The following is a 20,639-nucleotide window of genomic DNA, read 5'->3' on the forward strand; positions in this document are numbered from 1 at the left end:
TGTGTGCGCGTGTGTGTGTATGTATGTATGTATGTATGTATGTATGTATGTATGTATGTATGTATGTATGTATGTATGTATGTGTATGGATGTATGTATGTATGTATGTATGTATGTATGTATGTATGTATGTATGTATGTATGTATGTATGTATGTATGTATGTATGTATTTATGTTTGTATGTGTGTTGTGTGTGTATGTATGTATGTATGTATGTATGTATGTATGTATGTATGTATGTATGTATGTGTGTATATGTATGTATGTATTTATGTGTGTACGTGTGTTGTGTGTGTGTATGTATGTATGTATGTGTGTATATGTATGTATGTATTTATGTTTGTATGTGTGTTGTGTGTGTGTGTGTGTGTATGTGTGTGTATGTGTGTGTATGTATGTATGTATGTATGTATGTATGTATGTATGTATGTATGTATGTATGTATGTATGTATGTATGTATGTATGTATGTATTTATGTTTGTATGTGTGTTGTGTGTGTGTGTGTATGTGTGTGTGTGTGTATGTATGTATGTATGTATGTATGTATGTATGTATTTATGTTTGTTTGTGTGTTGTGTGTGTGTGTATGTGTGTGTATGTGTGTATGTGTGTATGTATGTATGTATGTATGTATGTATGTATGTATGTATGTATGTATGTATGTATGTATGTATGTATGTATGTATGTATGTATGTATGTATTTATGTTTGTTTGTGTGTTGTGTGTGTGTGTATGTGTGTTACCTGAAGAGCATCGTAGTACATCTTCTTTCCTTCCTCATCAGTCTTATCAGACATCAGCCAGGCCTTCAGTAGGTACTCATAAAAACTGTCTCCTAGTCCGCCCACAGAGACATGGTCTAGAAGACAGAGAGACATATATAGGGTTAGACACTCAATTTACATTTTTACATTTCTATTTATTTATAAAAATAGGGACAATGCACATGAATGAACATTTATATGTAAACATGCCAGATTGTAGCTATAAGCTCATTTCCATCTGTAGTCCCTTTGCAGGTATATGCAAAGAAAGTGCAATACAAAGACAATGAACAATAAACAATGTACATAATCATGCAGTACGAAGACCACATGCTGGACAAAATATACAACAAAAACATAAACAAATGTACATAACCTTATTACAACAAAACTCTGACATGACAATACACAGGACTAATTGACACGCAAACAATTAACACTGTATGGTGACTGCTCTTAAAAACCTATGTGTATGTTATGTACAGTAGGCAATAGTGTGTGTATGTTTGTATGTATGTATGTATGTATGTATGTATGTATGTATGTATGTATGTATGTATGTATGTATGTATGTATGTATGTATGTATTAGGGCAGGGCAATTAATCGAGAAAGACATCGCAATCTCGATTCATAGACCTATGCAATCTCATTTCTAAATTATGACGATTTCTTTTTTATATAAAATAAATAAATACCGGTATATATTTATTTTTTATTTTTACTTTTTACTTAACTTTTTTAAATGATGACGATTCTGACTTGAGTTATTTTGTATGTTACAAGAGACTTTTAAGTTTAAGTCAAGCACTTTCATATATGTTATATGTATATGATATGTTATGTTGTCTGTTTAAGAAAGAGTGCAATAAATGATTTTATTGAAAAATTAAGAATCGTGTGAGAGAATCGTGATCTCAATTCTTAGAGAGAAAAATCGTGATTCACATTTTAGCAAGAATCGCCCAGCCCTAGTATGTATGTATGTGTGTGTGTATGTGTGTTAGGCTTGGGCGGTATGACGGTATTACGGTATACCAGGGTATTTCGAAATCCCGTCGGTATGATTTTCAATACCGTGACGTCACAGACTGTGCGCCAAATCACAGATGCGTTTCTTTCTATTACACTGACAGAGTTTTAACAGGGACGGCATTGGTTGTAGTGCACAGCATGCGCCAGCAGAGGGCAGGGCAGTCTGTCATTCCCTCTCTCAGTCAGAGCTCAGCAGAGCAGAGCTGAGCACTGAGCAAGATGACGCAACGTGCGTGTTCCTGTGGGTCTTCCATCTCGCATGTGTGTTATCTGCACAACAAATAAAGACTTATTCTTCTATAGAATGTGGTTATGGACCGGTGGCCGTCCGTTTATTAAGGTCGAATGGACCATGGTTTCCACTTTCAGACATCGGATGATTGTGGATTCGGGTATCGAAAAGTTTTTCTAAAGTTTTGAGAGTACGGATTCGTGCGTGAATGTGGATCCGAGAACATGTTGTTTGGGACGTAAGTAAGTTATGTTATGGTTAACACTTTGGGTGCCATGGGTTAAATTCATGATATACCATAGATTGCCAGCTCTATTTGTCTATGGCGAAGTACCCCTTCTTTGCATGGCTATAACTTTTTAAATTCTATTGCTACATTGCCATTATTAGGGCCCATTCAAAGTCCTATATATATTGTTCATTGTGTAGCAACGTTAAACTTTTTCATTCACATATTCATAGTAAAGTATGGTCTAATGTATAAGTATGTTTTCATCTCTTTCTGCAGCTTTCTCCAGAACGTGATCTATAGCCCCAAATGCATTATATTGATGATGAAATACAGTTTGATGGCAATCGGGGCGATATAAAAAATTTCAATTGGACGTACTTCTAGAATGATCTACGTATGATCTGATGATGACCGGATGGGCGGGGGATCGTTTATAATTCCGTGGGCAGCGTTATATCATTCATCTAGTGTGGGTCATATGTTCATCATAACAGTTTATATGGAACACGTTCAAAAATAACGCTGAATCTTACCGGATCTTCCTCGCGCCGTTGGACGATCAGCGTGGTGTAGACCGTTTTCGATTATGGGATGTTTATCCTGATGAACCATTTCCAGCTTGTATAATACTATATACGTCCAAATCATGTTGTTTATCGAGTTATTGGCAATGGATCGCTATATATTGTGACGAGCCAGAGTGCCGGGAGCCAAACCGAGTGCCCGGAAGTAATATGGCCGACCAGCACAACCTCCACAGCACTTCCTGTTTGGCAATTGCGCCGATCGGCCACCAGATGGCGCTCCTGAACCGCCAGAGAGCTCAGTGGGTCCTCCTGGTGGATCTCAGGCCAGCGGAGGGGAAATATGAATCCGATCACAGATTTTTGAAATATTGATATTAAAGACGCTGTAAAGCGTCCTTCGGCAACTTGAGCATGGCCGGGAATGACGCTGTAAAGCGTTTTCCGGCACCCAAAGTGTTAAGCGTATGGAAGATGAACGTATGAGGGTCCGGATATCTTTTCTTCGAATGCGGGACGTTAATAATAATATAATTGTCCGAGTTATGAATGCCGGGAGTGTATGTTTGGTAAACCTCGACTGTGTGTGTGCGTATTGGCTTCGGTGATTCACTACAGGGGTTTAACAGCTTAAGCTGGGTTTTGATTATCAGTTAATCGATGCAGATTCAATTTTGTGCGTCTGTATGTGTAGTTGTGTACTACTGTCATGAGTTTGTGAGTAACATTGGTCTAATTTCAGCCTCCGTTATACGTTACGTATGACTCGTTTCATATCTGTGTCTCGAATGTGCGCGCTGTGCAGTCTGTTTACGTTGGTAACGCGGAAGGAATTTAACGTGTGCTTGCTTATGTAGAAACAATGCAAGATAATAATAATAATAATACTTTATTTGTATAGAACTTTTCATACAGAAGTTGCAGTTCAAAGTGCTTCACAACAGTAAAAATATAGGCATAAGCGAGCATGAGCAAGGTAAGGTAAATCACAGTGTTTCACATTAGGACCTAGTATCCCAATAGGTTCTCTGTTTACAGTTTCATTCAGTAATACAAATGACAAAAATAGTTTAAAATTATTCGGTTTAGAAATAGTCTAATAATTATAAAATGGAACAGACATACAGGGTATTTAACATAGAACAGTGATAAAATAGTTAAATTTTGGATTACAACAGAGCAGTGCTCTTCATTATAGTAATATTCAATATTCAAGGGGCTTTCACAATTATTACATTTGGTAGTAATAATGGCACACAGTAATAAATTCATCAACATGCACATTTGTTATCAGCAGTGCCAACGCAGAGGAGAGGGGGGTGGGGGATTGGACTGCGACTGGAGGGGCCGGGGGTGGGGGCGAGTGCAACGAGGAGGAGGAGGAACGCTATGTTCTGTTCTTATCTCTCGACTACCCGACGTGCATCGGGCAGCGTCGGATTGATGGGCAGCAAGTCTCTTTACAAGTTCCATGTGGAGGGCTTCCAGTCTGTCCATAGCTATCTCCATACGGTTATCGTGTTTCCGAATTAGTCTTGTACAGATCCAGATCCCGATAGCGATTGTTACCATGCCGATCAACATGAATGTGAGGATGTACAAATCCTCCACATCTTCAATCTCAAGAGAGTAAAGGCAGATTGATCCCCATTTATTCCAGCTGTCAATTGCAAAGCCTGCTTAAAATCGCTGCAAATGATAACGAGTAGGGATGACCCCCTGACCCCGGTTCTAAACGGGAACCGGTACTATTCATGGGTACCGAAGACGTCACTTCCGGAATGCCAGCCGCCATCTTTGTGACCTACTTTATTAGCGACATTGACCATCATGGCAGTAGGGCTGACCTTCGAAGCTTTTTTTGGCAATCGAAGCTTCTGGGCCGAGCTTCGATTTTAATTCGAAGCTTCAAAAAAAAAAAAAAAAAAAAAAAAAAAAAAGTATCTTATGTTGTGGGACTTGTACAGCACTTTTGTAAACTTTGTTGTTTTTAAATGTGCTCTATAAATAAAGTGGGTTGGATTAATTAATTAAGTAGCCCCTTTCGTGACTGTGACGCATCCAACAAGGTTTCACTCGGCTGTGTGATTTAATTCAAGGTGGATCGCTGTTGTCGTTTGAACAACTTCAGATTTCATGGGAACTACCAATCCCCCAAATCAAGAATGTTTAAGATGAATGAAGTACGATTTTGATTATTTGAAATATGGCCTGTGTACTAAATAAACGAACTAACTAAATAACTAACTAAATAAACTATGCACAGAATTATGTCAGTCTACAAGGTCCGGATTCTACATGGTCCGGCAATGTAGACCTTGTAGACTCCACTACAGACCAATTATCAGTGAATGTTCATGCATTTTTAAGAAGGGCAACTTCCACAAAAAAACAAAGAACTCACCAAAACATCTCAGTAGCACTTTATCTAAATGTTATATTTCATATATGGAGATTCATATTTATTTATGTGTGCATGCATTTCTACATTTTATTTCCTATTTTGTTTATTCATCCCAGTGTGGTGACCTATATTAAGAGACATTCACCAAGGTGGGCTTGTGCCTTTAAGAGTGTGGGTTGTACTGTTTAGGGGACAGGTTAAATACCACTTCCGGTTCCGGGTTAACTTGGTTGTTTTGTAAATGCTATGTGAGTGAGAAGTAAAGTACCTCAACTCGAACCACGTCTCTGGCTCGCTACTTTCTTATCGCCACATTGGTGACCCTGTGAAGAACATTTGTAACGTTAACAGCATTTAGCGTTATGTTGCAAGACAACGGCGTCGCGCAACCGCAAGCACCCGCACCGAATGCTAACGACGCTAACATGCTACAAGCGAACATTTACGCTGCGACCGTCAAGTTGCCCGACTTTTGGCAGCATAATCCCCGGCCGTGGTTTCAACACATCGAAGCCCAATTCCAGCTGAGAGGAATAACACAGGATATAACTAAGTACTTCCATGTTGTGGCGGCGTTGGATGCTTCAACGACGGCACGGGCGATGATGCTGTTGGAGGATCCGCCGGCAGCTGACAAGTACAATGCGCTAAAGACATTCCTTCTGAAGCTATATGAACGGTCAGAACTGGAGAAAGCGGACCGCCTGCTGTCCCTCAACGGCCTCGGCGATGGCAAACCGTCGGAGTTGATGGAAAAAATGCTGGCTGTACTGGGATCAGCTGATCCCTCTTTTCTATTTACACACATTTTCTTGCGACAGCTTCCAGTGCCTGTGCGCACAGCACTGGCGAGTTCCCTCCTCTCCTCCACCAAGGACTATCGCGGCCTGGCTGCAGAAGCGGACAGGGTTTTCCTGGCCAACAGGCAGCAGCAGTTTGTCCATGCGCTGCTGCCCCACCAGGGCACCTCTGCCCCACCACTGGAGGCCTATACAGACACCGCGGCTGCGGTGACAGCCCGACGCCAACCCGACGATGGGCTCTGCTATTACCATGCCAGGTTTGGGGACAGGGCCAAGCAGTGTCGCAAGCCATGCAGTTTCAAGGGGCAGGGAAACGCCAGGGCCGGCGCTCATTAGTGGCTGTGGGTGCCGGCCATGACTGCATTTGTTTATCACCGACTCCTTGTCTGGCCGGCGGCTGCTGGTGGACTCGGGCGCGCAACGCAGCATCCTGCCGGCACAGGGCGTGGACACCATGGACGGCAGACACGGGCCCCAGATGGACGCAGCGAACGGTACGCCCATACGTACCTACGGCACCAGGTATGTGGAGGTGTGTTTTGGGGGGCGCCGTTTCGGCCGTGATGGCTGCGGTGTCCACGCCGCTCCTGGGAGCAGATTTCCTCTGTGCTTTCAGCTTACTGGTAGATGTTAAAAACTGTCGCTTGATCGATGCCCTCTCTTTTTCCTCTTACCCCTGCACACTTGGGGCGGTTGGGGGGGGCGGAGCTCTCTGCCTGTTGAACACACTTGCCACCGGGGACCCGTATGAACGCCTGCTCGCCGGTTTCCCTGACCTCACCACACCCACGTTCTCATCGGCAGTGGCCAAACACGGTGTGGAACACCATATTACCACAGAGGGCCCCCCAGTCTATGCCCGGGCCCGGCGCCTCGACTCAGCCAAGCTGGCAATCGCCAGGGGGGAGTTTTCCACCATGGAGCGACTTGGCATTGTGCGCCGCTCGAACAGCCCGTGGGCTTCTCCATTACACATGGTTACAAAGGCTGGCGGAGGTTGGCGCCCATGCAGCGATTTCCGTCGCCTTAATAACGCCACAACCCCCGACCGGTACCCTGTTCCGCACATACAGGACTTCTCTACCCACCTGGCAGGGGCTGTCATCTTCTCCAAGGTGGACCTGGTGCGCGGTTACCACCAGGTGCCGGTCCATCCACGGGATGTGCCAAAGACAGCTGTCATTACACCCTTTGGGCTTTTCGAATTCCTAAGAATGCCTTTCGGGCTCATGGGGGCGGCGCAGACGTTTCAGCGCCTGATGGACTCTGTGCTCCAGGACATGCCATTTTTGTTTGTGTACTTGGATGACATTCTTATAGCCAGTACGTCCATAGAGGAGCACATGACACACCTCCAGCAGCTGTTTGAGCGGCTCAGTAAACACGGCCTCATCGTAAACCCAACCAAGTGCCAGTTCGGGCAGTCCTCCATCACTTTCCTCGGACACCATGTCGCTCCACAGGGAGCCACCCCACTCCCCACCAGGGTGGAGGCCGTGGCCAGTTTTCCTCGTCCCCGCACCGTACGGGCTCTACAGGAGTTCCTGGGCATGGTGAACTTTTACAACCGGTTCCTTCCCCATGCTGCCCACCTCATGCGGCCCTTGTATGAGGCCCTGCGGGGCAAAGTGCCCAAGGACGAGTTAGACTGGTCCTCGGGGATGGACAGCGCTTTTGGGGCTGCCAAGAACGCGCTAGCCAACGCTGCTCTGCTGGCGCACCCCTCTCCCACTGCCCCGGTCGCCCTCACGACAGACGCCTCTGACTATGCAGTGGGGGCGGTGTGCGAGCAGTGGGTGGGCGGTGCCTGGCAGCCACTGGCCTTTTTTAGCAAACAGCTCCGCGACAACGAGCGTAAGTACAGTACTTTCGACAGGGAACTGCTGGGTCTGTTCCTCGCCACCAGGCACTTTAGATTCCTGTTGGAAGGCCGCCAGTTCACTGCCTTTGTGGACCACAAGCCGCTAACGTTCTCCATGGCCAAGACCTCGGAGCCGTAGTCGGGACGTCAGCAGCGGCAGCTATCGGCGATCTCTGAGTTAACCACGGACATTCAGCACGTGGCGGGCAAGGACAACTTTGTCGCCGACTGCCTCTCTCGGGCGGTCATCGGGTCCGTCCACTTGGGACTCGATTATGCCGCCATGGCGGCAGACCAAGCCACGGACTCGGACATTCAGGCCTATCGGACGGGTCCTACCGCACTGCAGCTGGAGGATGTGGTGTTCGACACAGCTAACGCCACTCTCCTCTGCGACGTCTCAACTGGCCAACCGCGCCCTATGGTGCCTACGGCCTGGCGGCGCCGGGTTTTTAACATGATCCACAGCCTTTCCCACCCAGGTGTGAAGGCCTCGACTAAGCTGGTGGGGGTCAAGTTTGTGTGGCCTGGCCTCCGGAAGGATGTTAGGACCTGGGCTAGCTCATGTGTGGCGTGCCAGCGTGCCAAGGTGCACCGCCATGCCAAAGCCCCTTTGGCACCGTTTATAGTGCCGGAGAGGCGGTTCGACCATGTGAATGTGGACCTGGTGGGCCCCCTGCCCCCCTCCCATGGATATACTCACCTCCTCACCATGGTGGACAGGACCACCAGGTGGCCGGAGGCTGTTCCACTGTCCTCCACTACGGCAGCGGAGGTGGCCCGGGCGTTCATCGGCTGCTGGGTGGCCCGTTTTGGCACACCGGGGGACATCACAAGCGACAGGGGCCCCCAGTTTACTTCGGAGCTCTGGACTGCAGTTGCGGAGCACCTGGGGGTGAAGATCCACCGCACTACGGCATACAACCCGCAGGGCAACGGACTTTGCGAGCGGTTCCATAGGGACATGAGGGCCGCTCTTCGGGCTGCCCTTACGGATGGCGCCTGGGTTGACCGCCTGCCGTGGGTCTTGCTTGGTCTTCGTTCTGCCCCCAAGGAGGACCTCCAGGCCTCGTCCGCCGAGCTGGTGTACGGCCAGCCACTGCGGGTCCCTGGGGAGTTTCTTCCGGGGGCCACAGCGTCCTGGTCCGTCGCCTCCCATCGAACAGTGTCCCGGGGTGTTGCCGATGCCCTTATTCCCATTCCAACATCCCGCCACTGCCTTCCCCAGTCCTACGTCCCCAGGGACCTGCCATTGGCCAAATATGTTTTCATCCGGCACGACAGCCATCGGACCCCGCTGCAGCCCCCTTATGACGGGCCTTTCCGTGTCTTGGAGGCAGGCACTAAAAACTTTGTTGTGGACATGGGAGGCAGGCCAGAGCGGGTCACTATAGACCGTCTTAAGCCTGCTCACTTGGACAAGGACGAACCAGTTAAGTTGGCCCTACCCCCGCGGCGGGGGCGCCCCCCGGTTTCGGCTCAGACCCCTGCCCTATCCTCTGTTCCGGCCTTGGCCCCTTCCGTGGCCCGGCCGCTGGTTCCACTTATCTCCCTTAGTCCCCCTCTGGTTAAGCGCAGTCGGTTCGGCCGCTTGATCCGTCCCCCTCCACGTTGACTATTTCATGCTGTGATCTGTTCACTGATGGACTGTTCACTGGCTATTAATTAGTTGCAGTTTTTGTATTGGTGAATTCTGGGGGGGCCTGTGTGGTGACCTATATTAAGAGACATTCACCAAGGTGGGCTTGTGCCTTTAAGAGTGTGGGTTGTACTGTTTAGGGGACAGGTTAAATACCACTTCCGGTTCCGGGTTAACTTGGTTGTTTTGTAAATGCTATGTGAGTGAGAAGTAAAGTACCTCAACTCGAACCACGTCTCTGGCTCGCTACTTTCTTATCGCCACACCAGTATCTTTCTTTCTTATGTGTGGAATTCTACAAGGCGCGCGCACACACACACACACACACACACCTACACACACACACCTACACACACACTTACATTTAGTCATTTAGCTGACGCTTTTATCCAAAGCGACTTACAAGTCCTGTACGACAAGACAGCAAGAAGGGTACAACTCTATCAGCTGAGTAACAATGTTCATCAAAGTGTTGCGTGTTACAGTGTAGGTTAGTTTATTAGGACAAGTGCATGACAGTAAGGTTAGTCACGGTTAGATTCTTTTTTTTTTATGTCATTTCAGATAATGGTTGAAGAAGTGAGTCTTTAGTCGACAGCGAAAGATTGGACGGGATTCGGCTGTCCTAACTGGGATGGGTAGTTCACACACACACACACACACACACACACACACACACACACACACACACACACACACACACACACACACACACACACACACACACACACACACACACACACACACACACACACACACACACACACACACACACACACACACACACACACACACACACACACAAATCGAAGTAAAAGAAAAAAATTGAACACATTTTTTTTTGAAAAAAAAAGATTATATATATATATATTTTTTTTTAAACTTCGATTTTTTTTTTAATGTTCGAAGCTTGTGCCATCGAACGAAGCTTCGAAGTATTTAAGACAGCCCTACATGGTAGTCAACACAGCACATCTTAATGAGAGAGAAAGACAGCGATATTTGGAGAAGACGTCGATTATTGGTTGTGATCCATATTTATTACCTTCAACTTTATTTTGTCCCTTAAAATCAGCGGAACGTCTGCCCCAACTTACTTTTCCCGACATCTACATCTATCTTGTACATAATCCATCCCCATTCACCGGAGAGACCCTGAAGGCTTTCAAGAGCACAGATGCTTATCAATATTCCGTTGCAGGATGGGTGAACGACACCAAGATATGGCATCTGGAGACAAAAAATATATATGTAATCACAGGACGTGTAAGTAATTCAACAACCATTATCAACCGTGTTATTTTGATGGTGGTTAACGTTAAGTCTAGAATGTTATAGAGAGTAGTTATGCGACTTTCCATGTTGACTGCCAGAACGTTAAGCCTTAATACTAGTCTTTAAAACAATAACGTTAGACTAACGTTACCACACGAGTTCAAATATTATATCGTTATGTATTTGAACAATTTTGTTAACAGTTGCAGTTTAGGTGAATTGAATGATGGGGTGAAAATGATGAATTGGGGGACCCTGATGTAAACAAGACGAAAGTATTTCTCTGGTCTGCATCCCCTTAACAATTGTGTGTATTTAGCTGTACTGTACCCATTCTGCAATCTGTTAATAAACTTATCAATCAATCAATTAGGCAGTTTAATATTTTATTCTGTTTTCTAATAATACAAAGTTCTCTATATTTATTTTTTACTGGCAGGTCTAAGTTAATTAACCACTATTTATTTGTTTAAAAAAGTTATTGCTTTCTGTGTATGGCCCAGCTAACATTTGGGGTTCTTAAGCTCAGGAGAGTTTAGCTTTGACTGTATATTAACGTTCACATTTTTCACTTAACAGGTGAATCATTCCCAGGCTCTGAACACAAAGGCAACATGTCCATGGATAGTTGTGCAGGAGGAAGGGACAGTGGTGATGGCACATTGCACATGTATGGCTGGGTTGGGCGAGGTGTGTTCCCACGCTGCTGCACTGATGTTCACAGTTTCGGCTGCTGTTGACAAGAGAGAAGGACAGACATGCACCGAGAAGCCATGTGCATGGACCAAGCCAAGCACGAAAAAAGTTTAGTATGCTGAGTTGTCTAACATCTTTGCTAACCAAGAGCAAGTTGAAAAAGACCATTTGCAGCACATGAGACCATCTGCTGATGAGTTAAAGTTCTTCTGTGAACAGCTCCACCAAAGTGAGGACCAAGAGGCAAAGCCCAAGAAAAGTGCGATCCTGTCAGTCATCGAAGGCCATTCCCTCAGATACATGCCCAAGACTGTACAGTTGGATCTGCCAACACCTCTGTCAACACTGTATGCAAGCACCAGGCTTGAAATGGATTTGCCCGCACTGCTGGAGGAGGGTGCCATGATCTTTGATGAGCTGCATCTCACACCAGAGCAGGTAAGAAATGAGAATGGCTCGTTAAAACAAGAATGTCACAATCCCAATATATAAACATCACCAAATTCATTAAGAATAGCTTAATTCCTTTGTGATAATTACAGCTGTTTTGATAGTTGAATTCTTTTTTTAGTGTTTGTTAGTTGAGGAGAAGACCCGGCAACAGAGAAAGTCGAGGATGTGGTTTGATCAGAGAGCAGGAAGAGTTACTGCATCGTCGTTCCATGAGGCAGCCAGGACAAAGAAATCTCTATCTTTGATTAAGAGAGTTTGTTATCCTCGCTCCTCTCAGTTTTCGACTGAAGCGACCAGGTATATATATATATATATATATATATATATATATATATATATATATATATATATATATATATATATATATAATTTTAAGCAATACGAAATCATGCCTTTTTTCCACTACTTTATCATGAATAAATAAAATTGAGAACTGGATTGAGAAACTATATATTAGGTGGGGAAAACAAAATGTTAACATTCTAATTACAGTATGTTTGGGATAATGTAAAGAGAGCCATACCCTGTTGGTGTTTATTTTGCAATAATGAACATCTCTTCGAATGATTCAGTTTATTACTTATGAAAACAATAATTCAATAATTAAACACAAGGCTTAATGATGAAAAATTAATAAATAAATAAATGTCACCACAGTCAGGTGTTCTCAGGTTAGAACCTCACTGTTTTGTTTAGGTCCTAGTCTGGAGTCGTTCTCAAATGTTCAAAATAACATGGCTCACTTTTGCATCATCTTCATCAGATGGGGTCTAGAAAACGAGGACACTGCCAGAGAGTGGTACCTGATGACGATGCAAGATCGCCATGCAGACCTCACCGTTGCAGCATCTGGGCTTATCATCAACCAGAGCTGCCATGGATAGGTGCATCACCAGATGGCGTGATGACCTGTGCTTGCCATGAGCCTGGCATGTTAGAGATTAAGTGTCCTTTCAATGCAAAAGGCCGCACTCTAAATGAATGTGCCAAAGACTCACGGTTCTGCTTGACTGTCACTGAGGAAGGTTTGATGAGCCTAAAGCTAGATCACAGTTACATGTATCAAGTGCAGCCGGCCCAAATGCGTGTAGCAGAGGTAACATACTGTGATTTTGTGGTGTGGACACCTCAAGAACTTTTTATACAGCGTATCCTGTTTGATGGCACATTTTTTGATAATGGGTATTTGAAGGTGGTTGACTTCATTAGAACAGGGATACTACCAGAGCTGTTGGGTAAATGGTTTACTGTGCCACGCCTCTCAGCCACTGCAACCTCTGAGGAGACAGTAATGGGATGTTACTGTGGTGAGCCTACTGGTGACACAGACAACCTCCTCTCTTGCACATCTGAGCAATGTAAGCGAAAACACTTCCACAAGTCTTGTCTGAAGCTGAGCAGGGTACCAAAGACTTGGAAATGTTTAGAGTGCAAGAAGCAAACAAACAAGAAATAAGCTCCACAGATAATAACATAGGCCCTTCGGGTATCTGCAGGTTTCAACAAGTTAATTGAGCCGATACCACAGAGTCGGGTTGAATGAATGAATGAATGAAAACTTTATTTAACAGATTGCAGAATGGGTACAATACAGTACGGCTCAATACATACAATTGTTAAGGGGATGCAGACCTGAGAAAGACGTTTGTCTTGTTTCCATCAGGGTCCCCCATTTTCAATTCATATAGACATTGTGGAATGCCACCCGAACAACTGCCTCTTTGAACTGCTGCCGTCAGGCAAGCGACACAGGAGTCTCAAGGCGAGCACAGAAAGACTCAGAAGTAGCTTCTATCCCCAGGCCATCAGGCTGCTAAACGAACAATGAATGAACACTACACAACAACAACCACCAAACACACATAGCACACACATCCACACGCACACACTCACTTTAAACAAACACACTGTAGCACCCACTACACACACTTTATAGCACACACCCACTTTAAACAAACACACTGTAGCACCCACTCCCCACACTTTATATTTATGGATGAAGGATTGCACTACAACTCGTACACCTTACTGTAAATTGTACCTAAAATTGTACCTCATCCCATTTCTGCTTTGCACTAGATAGTACTGTACATTAGTACACTGCATAGTATTGTGTATTGTATATTATATGGTAACTCAGAACATTGTACATATGTCTATACCGAACAACTGTGACCTCATTCTTCTTCTAAATTCATGCTATATTATGTTATTATGTTATTTGATACTATCTTGTCTAGCACAGTCTCTGGAGCGTAACAGTAAGAAGCATTTTGTATGAAAGTATTCTGTACTTCTGTATGACAACTATTAAAGAACTTGAACTTGAACTTGAACTTGAACATATATGACATACATGACATACAGATAGTCAGTACTGCTACATCTATACATTTATGACATACCAGATTTGCAAATACAGTACTGTTTGTGATACAGAAGGAGTCAAGAAAAGGGAGTATATACATTTGACGTAGAAACTGTACATTGGAGGAGGTTGGGTGGGGGGGGTTGGGTACATTGGGATATTGACAACCATACTGGGTAATTTACATTGGAGGTGGTTGGGGGGGGGGGGGGGGGGGGCGGGGGGCACACTGTATAAACAAGTAACACTGTACATTGAGGGGGGGGGGGGAGGAGACACTGTACAAACAAACACAATTGTACATTGAACTATTGACAAAACCATACTAGGTAAATGACTGTACATTGGAGGGGGTTGGGTTAGGATATTTACAGGGGCCAGTGTTGAATTGCAGTCTCCCATAGGTGTCCCTTGAGAGAGGTTTTGAAAGTGGGTAGTGATCCACATTCCTTTACAGCTTTGGGTAGGGCGTTCCACATTGATGTGGCATAATTGCGAAACGTGTTTAGTCCCTTATTTGAGCCGAATCTGGGTTTAACATGATTTGTGGAGCTCCCTCTGGTGTTGTGATCGTGGTATTCACTGACCTTTGGGAAGTATTTTGACATGTACATGGGTACCTTGGTCGTGTAGTGTATCTTGTAGACCAGGCCCATTGCAAGTTGTTGTACTCTGTCGTCTACTCTAAGCCATCCTAGGTTGTCGAAGTGGGCAGGGGTGAGGTGGGTTCTAGGAGTAAGGTCAAGCAGTAGTCTGACCAGTTTGTTTTGAGATGTTTGTAATTTTGTTTTTAGCGCCTTTGAGGTGCTTTGGTACCATGAGGTGCAAGCATAGTCGTAGTACCCCTGAATGAGTGCTCCTGCCAGAGTCTTCAGGGTGTTCTTGTTTACCAGAGAGGAGATCCGGTACAAGAATCGAGTTCGTTGGTTGACTTTTTTTATTACATTGGATGCCATTTTGTCACAGGAGAGATTAGCCTCTAGGATGGAACCCAGGTAGGTAATTTCATCTTTCCTTGTGACAATATTGTCACCCACTGTAACTGAGAAGCCGTCGGTCTTGCTGAGTTTGTTATTTGAACCGAAGAGAATGGACTCTGTTTTGCCCATGTGTAATGATAGTTTGTTATCAGCGAGCCATATGCAGATTCTGCCTAGTTCCGAGCTGAGGGTTTTTTCAACCTGTAACTTGTTCTTGTCAGAGACCAGCAGGGCTGAGTCGTCCGCAAACAGGAACAAGTTGCAGTCACAAGCTGACGACATGTCATTTGCATAAATTAGGAACAGTAGCGGTCCTAGTATGCTTCCTTGTGGAACACCACAGCTCACTGTGAGGGGGGGGGATAGGGTACCGTTTACCTCCACCATCTGTTCCCTCCCCTCAAGGTAGGATTGCATCCAGCTCACTGATAGACTATCAAAACCAATTGCTTTTAGCTTGTCAATCAGAATGGAGTGATTGACCGTGTCAAAGGCCTTTTGTAGGTCCAGCATGACCATGCCGCAGTATTTGCCTGCGTCCACCTCTTGTTTGATGTGGTCATTCAAATAGAGAAGGCATGTGTCAGTGGAGTGGGATGTTCTGAAGCCAGATTGGAATTCGTAGATTAGATTTTTTTCCGCTAGGTACTTTTCGACCTGTTCGTAGACAATTTTTTCCATGACTTTCGAGATGGAGGTGAGAATAGAAACAGGGCGGTAGTTGCCTGGGTCTAATTTGCTGCCCTTTTTGTGCAGAGGGGTCACCCTCGCAATTTTGAAGTCCTTGGGGACGTGTCCCTGTTTTATGGAGAGGTTTATTATGTGTGTGATGATTGGTGTGATGGCGGCTGCTGAGTCTCTGAGGAATTTGGAGGGGATGTTGTCATGGCCAGTGGCCTTGTTAGGTTGGGGGGCGCTCAGTTTATTGAGTACCTCATCTGTTGTTACCATTTCCAGCTTGAAGTCGTCCTTGCGGACCCCTAGGTTTTTGTAGTAAGCTACTATGTGTTCTACCCCATAAAGCCCTGAGTGGGAGGGTAGTTTGTTTACCAGTGTTGTGGCTATGTTTGTGAAGAAAATGTTTAAGTAATTGGCTACATCCAGCTTGTCTGTGATGAGCGTGTTGTCAGTTTTTATGTTTATGTTTGAGAATCTGGTTTTAAGTTTTTTACTGCATCCTAGTTGATTATTGAGTAATTTCCAAAGTTCACGTGGTTTGTTTTTGTTTTCCTCAGTTTTGTCATTGATGAAATTCTTTTTTGCAGTTTTGATCATGGAGTTTACGTCGTTTCTTAGTCTGTTTCTTTCTAGTTTGAGTTCAGTCACGTGGGCTTGGAGTTCACTGCTCGTGCTTTTAGTAAGCTTTGACTGACTTTTACGAAACTCAGAGCATTTTTTGTCTCTGGTTTTCATAGCGGCCAGTATTTCGGAGTGCATCCACGGCTCAGCGCGATTTTTTACCCTGGTGGTTCTTAGGGGGGCCATGTCGTTTAGTATTGCTGAGAATTTGGTTTTGAAACCAAGCCATGTTTCGTCAACCAGTGTACCATTGAGTTCATCTGACCAGTCCAGACTCTCCAGTTCAAGGTTGAAGGCCTCGCTAGAGTAGGTTTTGAGGTCTCTAGATGTGACTGTTTTGTGGCAGCCAGCCTTTTGTTTTAGTTTTTTTCGGGTACAGAATATCATATAATGATCACTTAACCCACATGCTATAACCCCTTTATTTGAGATCTTGGACTTGTCGGAGGTCAGAATGAGGTCAATGGTAGTCTGAGTTGATTCACATACACGTGTGGGTTGGGTGATTAGCTGGCTGAGGCCATGCAGATCACAAAACCTACTGAAGGCCTTGAAGACGGGTGCATCTTTTCGTTGCATATCCGTGTTCCAGTCTCCAATAAGAATTTTGTCTACATCCTCAACTCCAGCTAAACACCCATCCAGTGTATCATAAAAGCCACTATGATCTGGCGGCCTGTAGACTGTGCCAACCAGTAGGGATTTCGCCCTTTCGAATAGGATTTCCACCCATACAGTTTCAATTGATTTATGATTCAGGTCATTTCTGTTGATGAATTTGGTGTCCTTGTGTATGTACATACAGACACCACCTCCATGTTTGTTCCTATCATTCCTGATTATTGAGTAGTTCTCAATCTCTATCTCTGTTCACCCTAGAATGGCTGATATTACATACATTATTCCATATATAGCCATAGAAAAATCGATGTAATGTGCTATTTAATTCTAATTCATCTAGTTTATTGATTGATTGATTGATTGATTGATTGAACATGTACATTGGTCGTGTAGTGTATCTTGTAGACCAGGCCCATTGCAAGTTGCAATACTCTCGTCTACTCTAAGCCATCCTAGGTTGTCAAAATGGGCAGGGGTGAGGTGGGTTCTAGGAGTAAGGTCAAATAAATTCTGAAAGAAACTATTCTGTCTTTTGGTCATGTATTTGTGTAATGTGTACACATTCATCTGACATCACTGAATCATATATATTCAAATACCGTAGATCAGTGGTCACCAACCTTTTTAAGCCCAAGATCACTTTTTTTTTGTGGTGAAGGCAAGATCTACCTATTAAAGCGTTGAGAGAAAAAGACAGCCAAGATTGTACTTTAAACTAAATTACTTTTATTTGCCTGTATTCTAATTACATGCAATGCTTTGGTCCAACATTAAAACGTCAAAGTAGAACTGTAATGTACTTTCTCAGTCAGTGCTAAGTGCAGTCATCTTATGCTGCATCACTTTTCACATCAAAACAAAAGTAGAACTGTAATGTGGACTCTCATATTATTAACATTGACAAACATATTTACAATTAGCATTTTATAAAGTAGAACTGTAATGTGTACCTTCTCAGTCAGTGCTAAGTGCAGTCAGTGCTAAGTGCAGCATCACTTTTCACATCAAAACAAAAGTAGAACTGTAATGTGGACTTTCTCATATTATTAACATTGACAAACATATTTACAATTAGCATTTTATAAAGTAGAACTATAATGTGGACTAGTCAGTGCTAAGTGCAGTCAGTAATAGATCCATTTCACATGGTAAGCAACTACTGCCTGTCTATTCTGTGGGCACCACAGATGGGCAAATATTACAAAGAGCACAGCAAACTGTTACCATCTTGTCAATGGAGGTAGGTTGTCCTTGAGCGGCTGTTTGGCAGAGCGACAGTGGGATGGTGGTCTGAAGGATGGTGTATTTGTTCCTGACCAGGCCAATGACTCTTTCCACATGGATCCTAACGGCAGCAAGTCCCCTTGTTGCTTCTAGTTCCAGGGGATGCAGTTGCTGCTTGCCTCTGGTGAACGCTGGGATTTTCAACTGTGCACAATACAGGCCTACCGTATCTTTGACATTGAAGCCTCTATCTGCAAGAATGACATCTCCTGGTGATATTTTCTCAAGATAACCACAGTTTTCTGTGATGTGCTTGTCGCTTGTGCGTCCACCCCAGCCATTTGACACAAAGGATATAACACCTTGGGGTGTTATTGAAATCAAGAATTTTACAGTGTTGTGATGCTTGTACTGAGAGTATGTTTGTGCACAAGCTCTCAAGTTCTTCGGCTTCTCTATGAATAGTCAATGATAGAGGTGCAGTTTTTAAAGTTATCCCTGAAACACATGGGCAGACTGACCTGAATTTGTTCTTTTGATGGCCAAAAGTGGTGACATTCTAACATACATTATATCTAATGTACTATTAAATATTCTGACAACACTTGTCTTAGACATACGAAATAAATAGACAAAAAAATATAGAGGTAAATTAAGCCTCATTCTCATCAGTGTTAACAGAAAGCTATGAAAGGGAGTCAGTCTTGGACTAGGTTTCAGAAATCCTGACAGGAAAGTAAAGACAACCATTAATTTAGCATAGCTTGGAAGGCCTGTGAGTTCCAGTACCATGTCATAATTTCCTTTAAAGGCCTCTTCATTCAAAGACAGCTCATCAACGTTGTCTTTTAGACGATGAACCTCTGCCCTAAGTCGTGCACACTCATTTGTCAATGCCTTGACTGTAGCTTGGCAGGCTGCATTCGAGCATGGCCCCACGATGCCTGGGCTATGAATGGCTTGGGAGTAATTGTGCTCATCCTTCATGCATTCTGCCCGTACTTGCATGGTGTTGTCATGCTCAGTGTCGTCGCTGGTGCTGGAGGGGGCCACAGTCTCATGGTCATCACTGCTAGGGGCCATTGTCTCAGTCCTTTTCCGTTTCATCTGCTGGGTATGCTCAAACCTACTGTTGGCATAGATGGTTTTCTGCCTTTGTCCAGCTGAAGTGTGTGCAAACAGGCTGGGTACATAATCAGGGCTCATGGGGTTCTCACTTTTTCTGCCTAAGCAGACAGAGAGACAAGAATGGTAGACTATTAAATGTGTGCATACCATCAAAATATTGACCAAAAGGTAATGTCCCTTTCATCTTTTTCTCAGAATTTGTTCTCTCTTATTCACATATATACTGCAGTATATTGTACTGTATATTTAATTAAGTGCAGAGGTAAGTAAGAGTAGCTTTACAACTGGGTTTAATAACAGTTTCCTTTTTGACAAGTAGCTAGGTATGTGATTAGTGTAATAAATCCAACCACTACACAGTCTGAATCTATCTCAAATTAGCATCATCATGTGTTTGGATGACACTGCTAACGTTAATTATGTTTAAGTGTTTCAAGTGTTTCCCTGAGCTAAAAGATTAAAATAATAATTAACGTTAGATAAGTTGAGGGCAAAGCAAACGTAAATTTACCGGAGACGAAGTGTTGACTGCACAATCTAGAATTAGATGTTGGCTGCCAGTGGTCCCTTCTGATTGAAGCCAACCATTTATTGCGCTGATCTAACTCCTTTGGGATGGAATACAATTGTAGTTCGGGGTTTCTCTGACGACTGTTGTTACAGCCAACTGCACAACATATCCCGGGCATATTGTATGAAGTTGTATGAACTTTAGTTGTGTTTCGCGCAACTTCTCTTCTCTAGTTGTGGCGCGCAGGAGTACCTTTCTCCTCATTCACCTGTCGGACACAATACAGGACACAAACATGGCCGCGCTAAATCACTGTGACGTCATACGGCCCAGATGAATATTAGAAAAGACCGGAGTATTTATAAGCTCCGACGTCATCGGTACTGCTATCGATACTCTAGAGAAATTATTATTATTATTATTATTTAAAAGTTGCGAACAATCTCTCCTCTCTCGGTCTCTGCACGAGAAGCAAGCCGCAGCAAGCCATTATTATTACACACTCCTCGCGAGTCGCGATAGTCATACACATACGGGTACTTCTTAACGAAGGTGCTCTGCCTCTGCATGCACTCGTCATGGCGGAGA

At 44.2% G+C, this 20,639-nt stretch overlaps 1 protein-coding gene across 1 annotated transcript in view; it reads right to left on the bottom strand.

Moving 5' to 3' along the window:
• Window positions 1–20,639, bottom strand: part of man1a1 (mannosidase, alpha, class 1A, member 1) — a gene marked incomplete at its 3' end in the record, with an annotated part of 483,045 nt that overhangs the window by 55,798 nt on the left and 406,608 nt on the right. Inside the window, 1 exon segment of the mRNA XM_084313823.1 lies at window positions 747–862. Within this exon segment, the coding sequence (XP_084169949.1) occupies window positions 747–862 (116 nt within the window).

The sequence above is a fragment of the Notolepis coatsorum genome, assembly GCF_963971535.1.
Source record: "Notolepis coatsorum genome assembly, chromosome: 5".
Lineage (NCBI taxonomy): Eukaryota > Metazoa > Chordata > Actinopteri > Aulopiformes > Paralepididae > Notolepis > Notolepis coatsorum.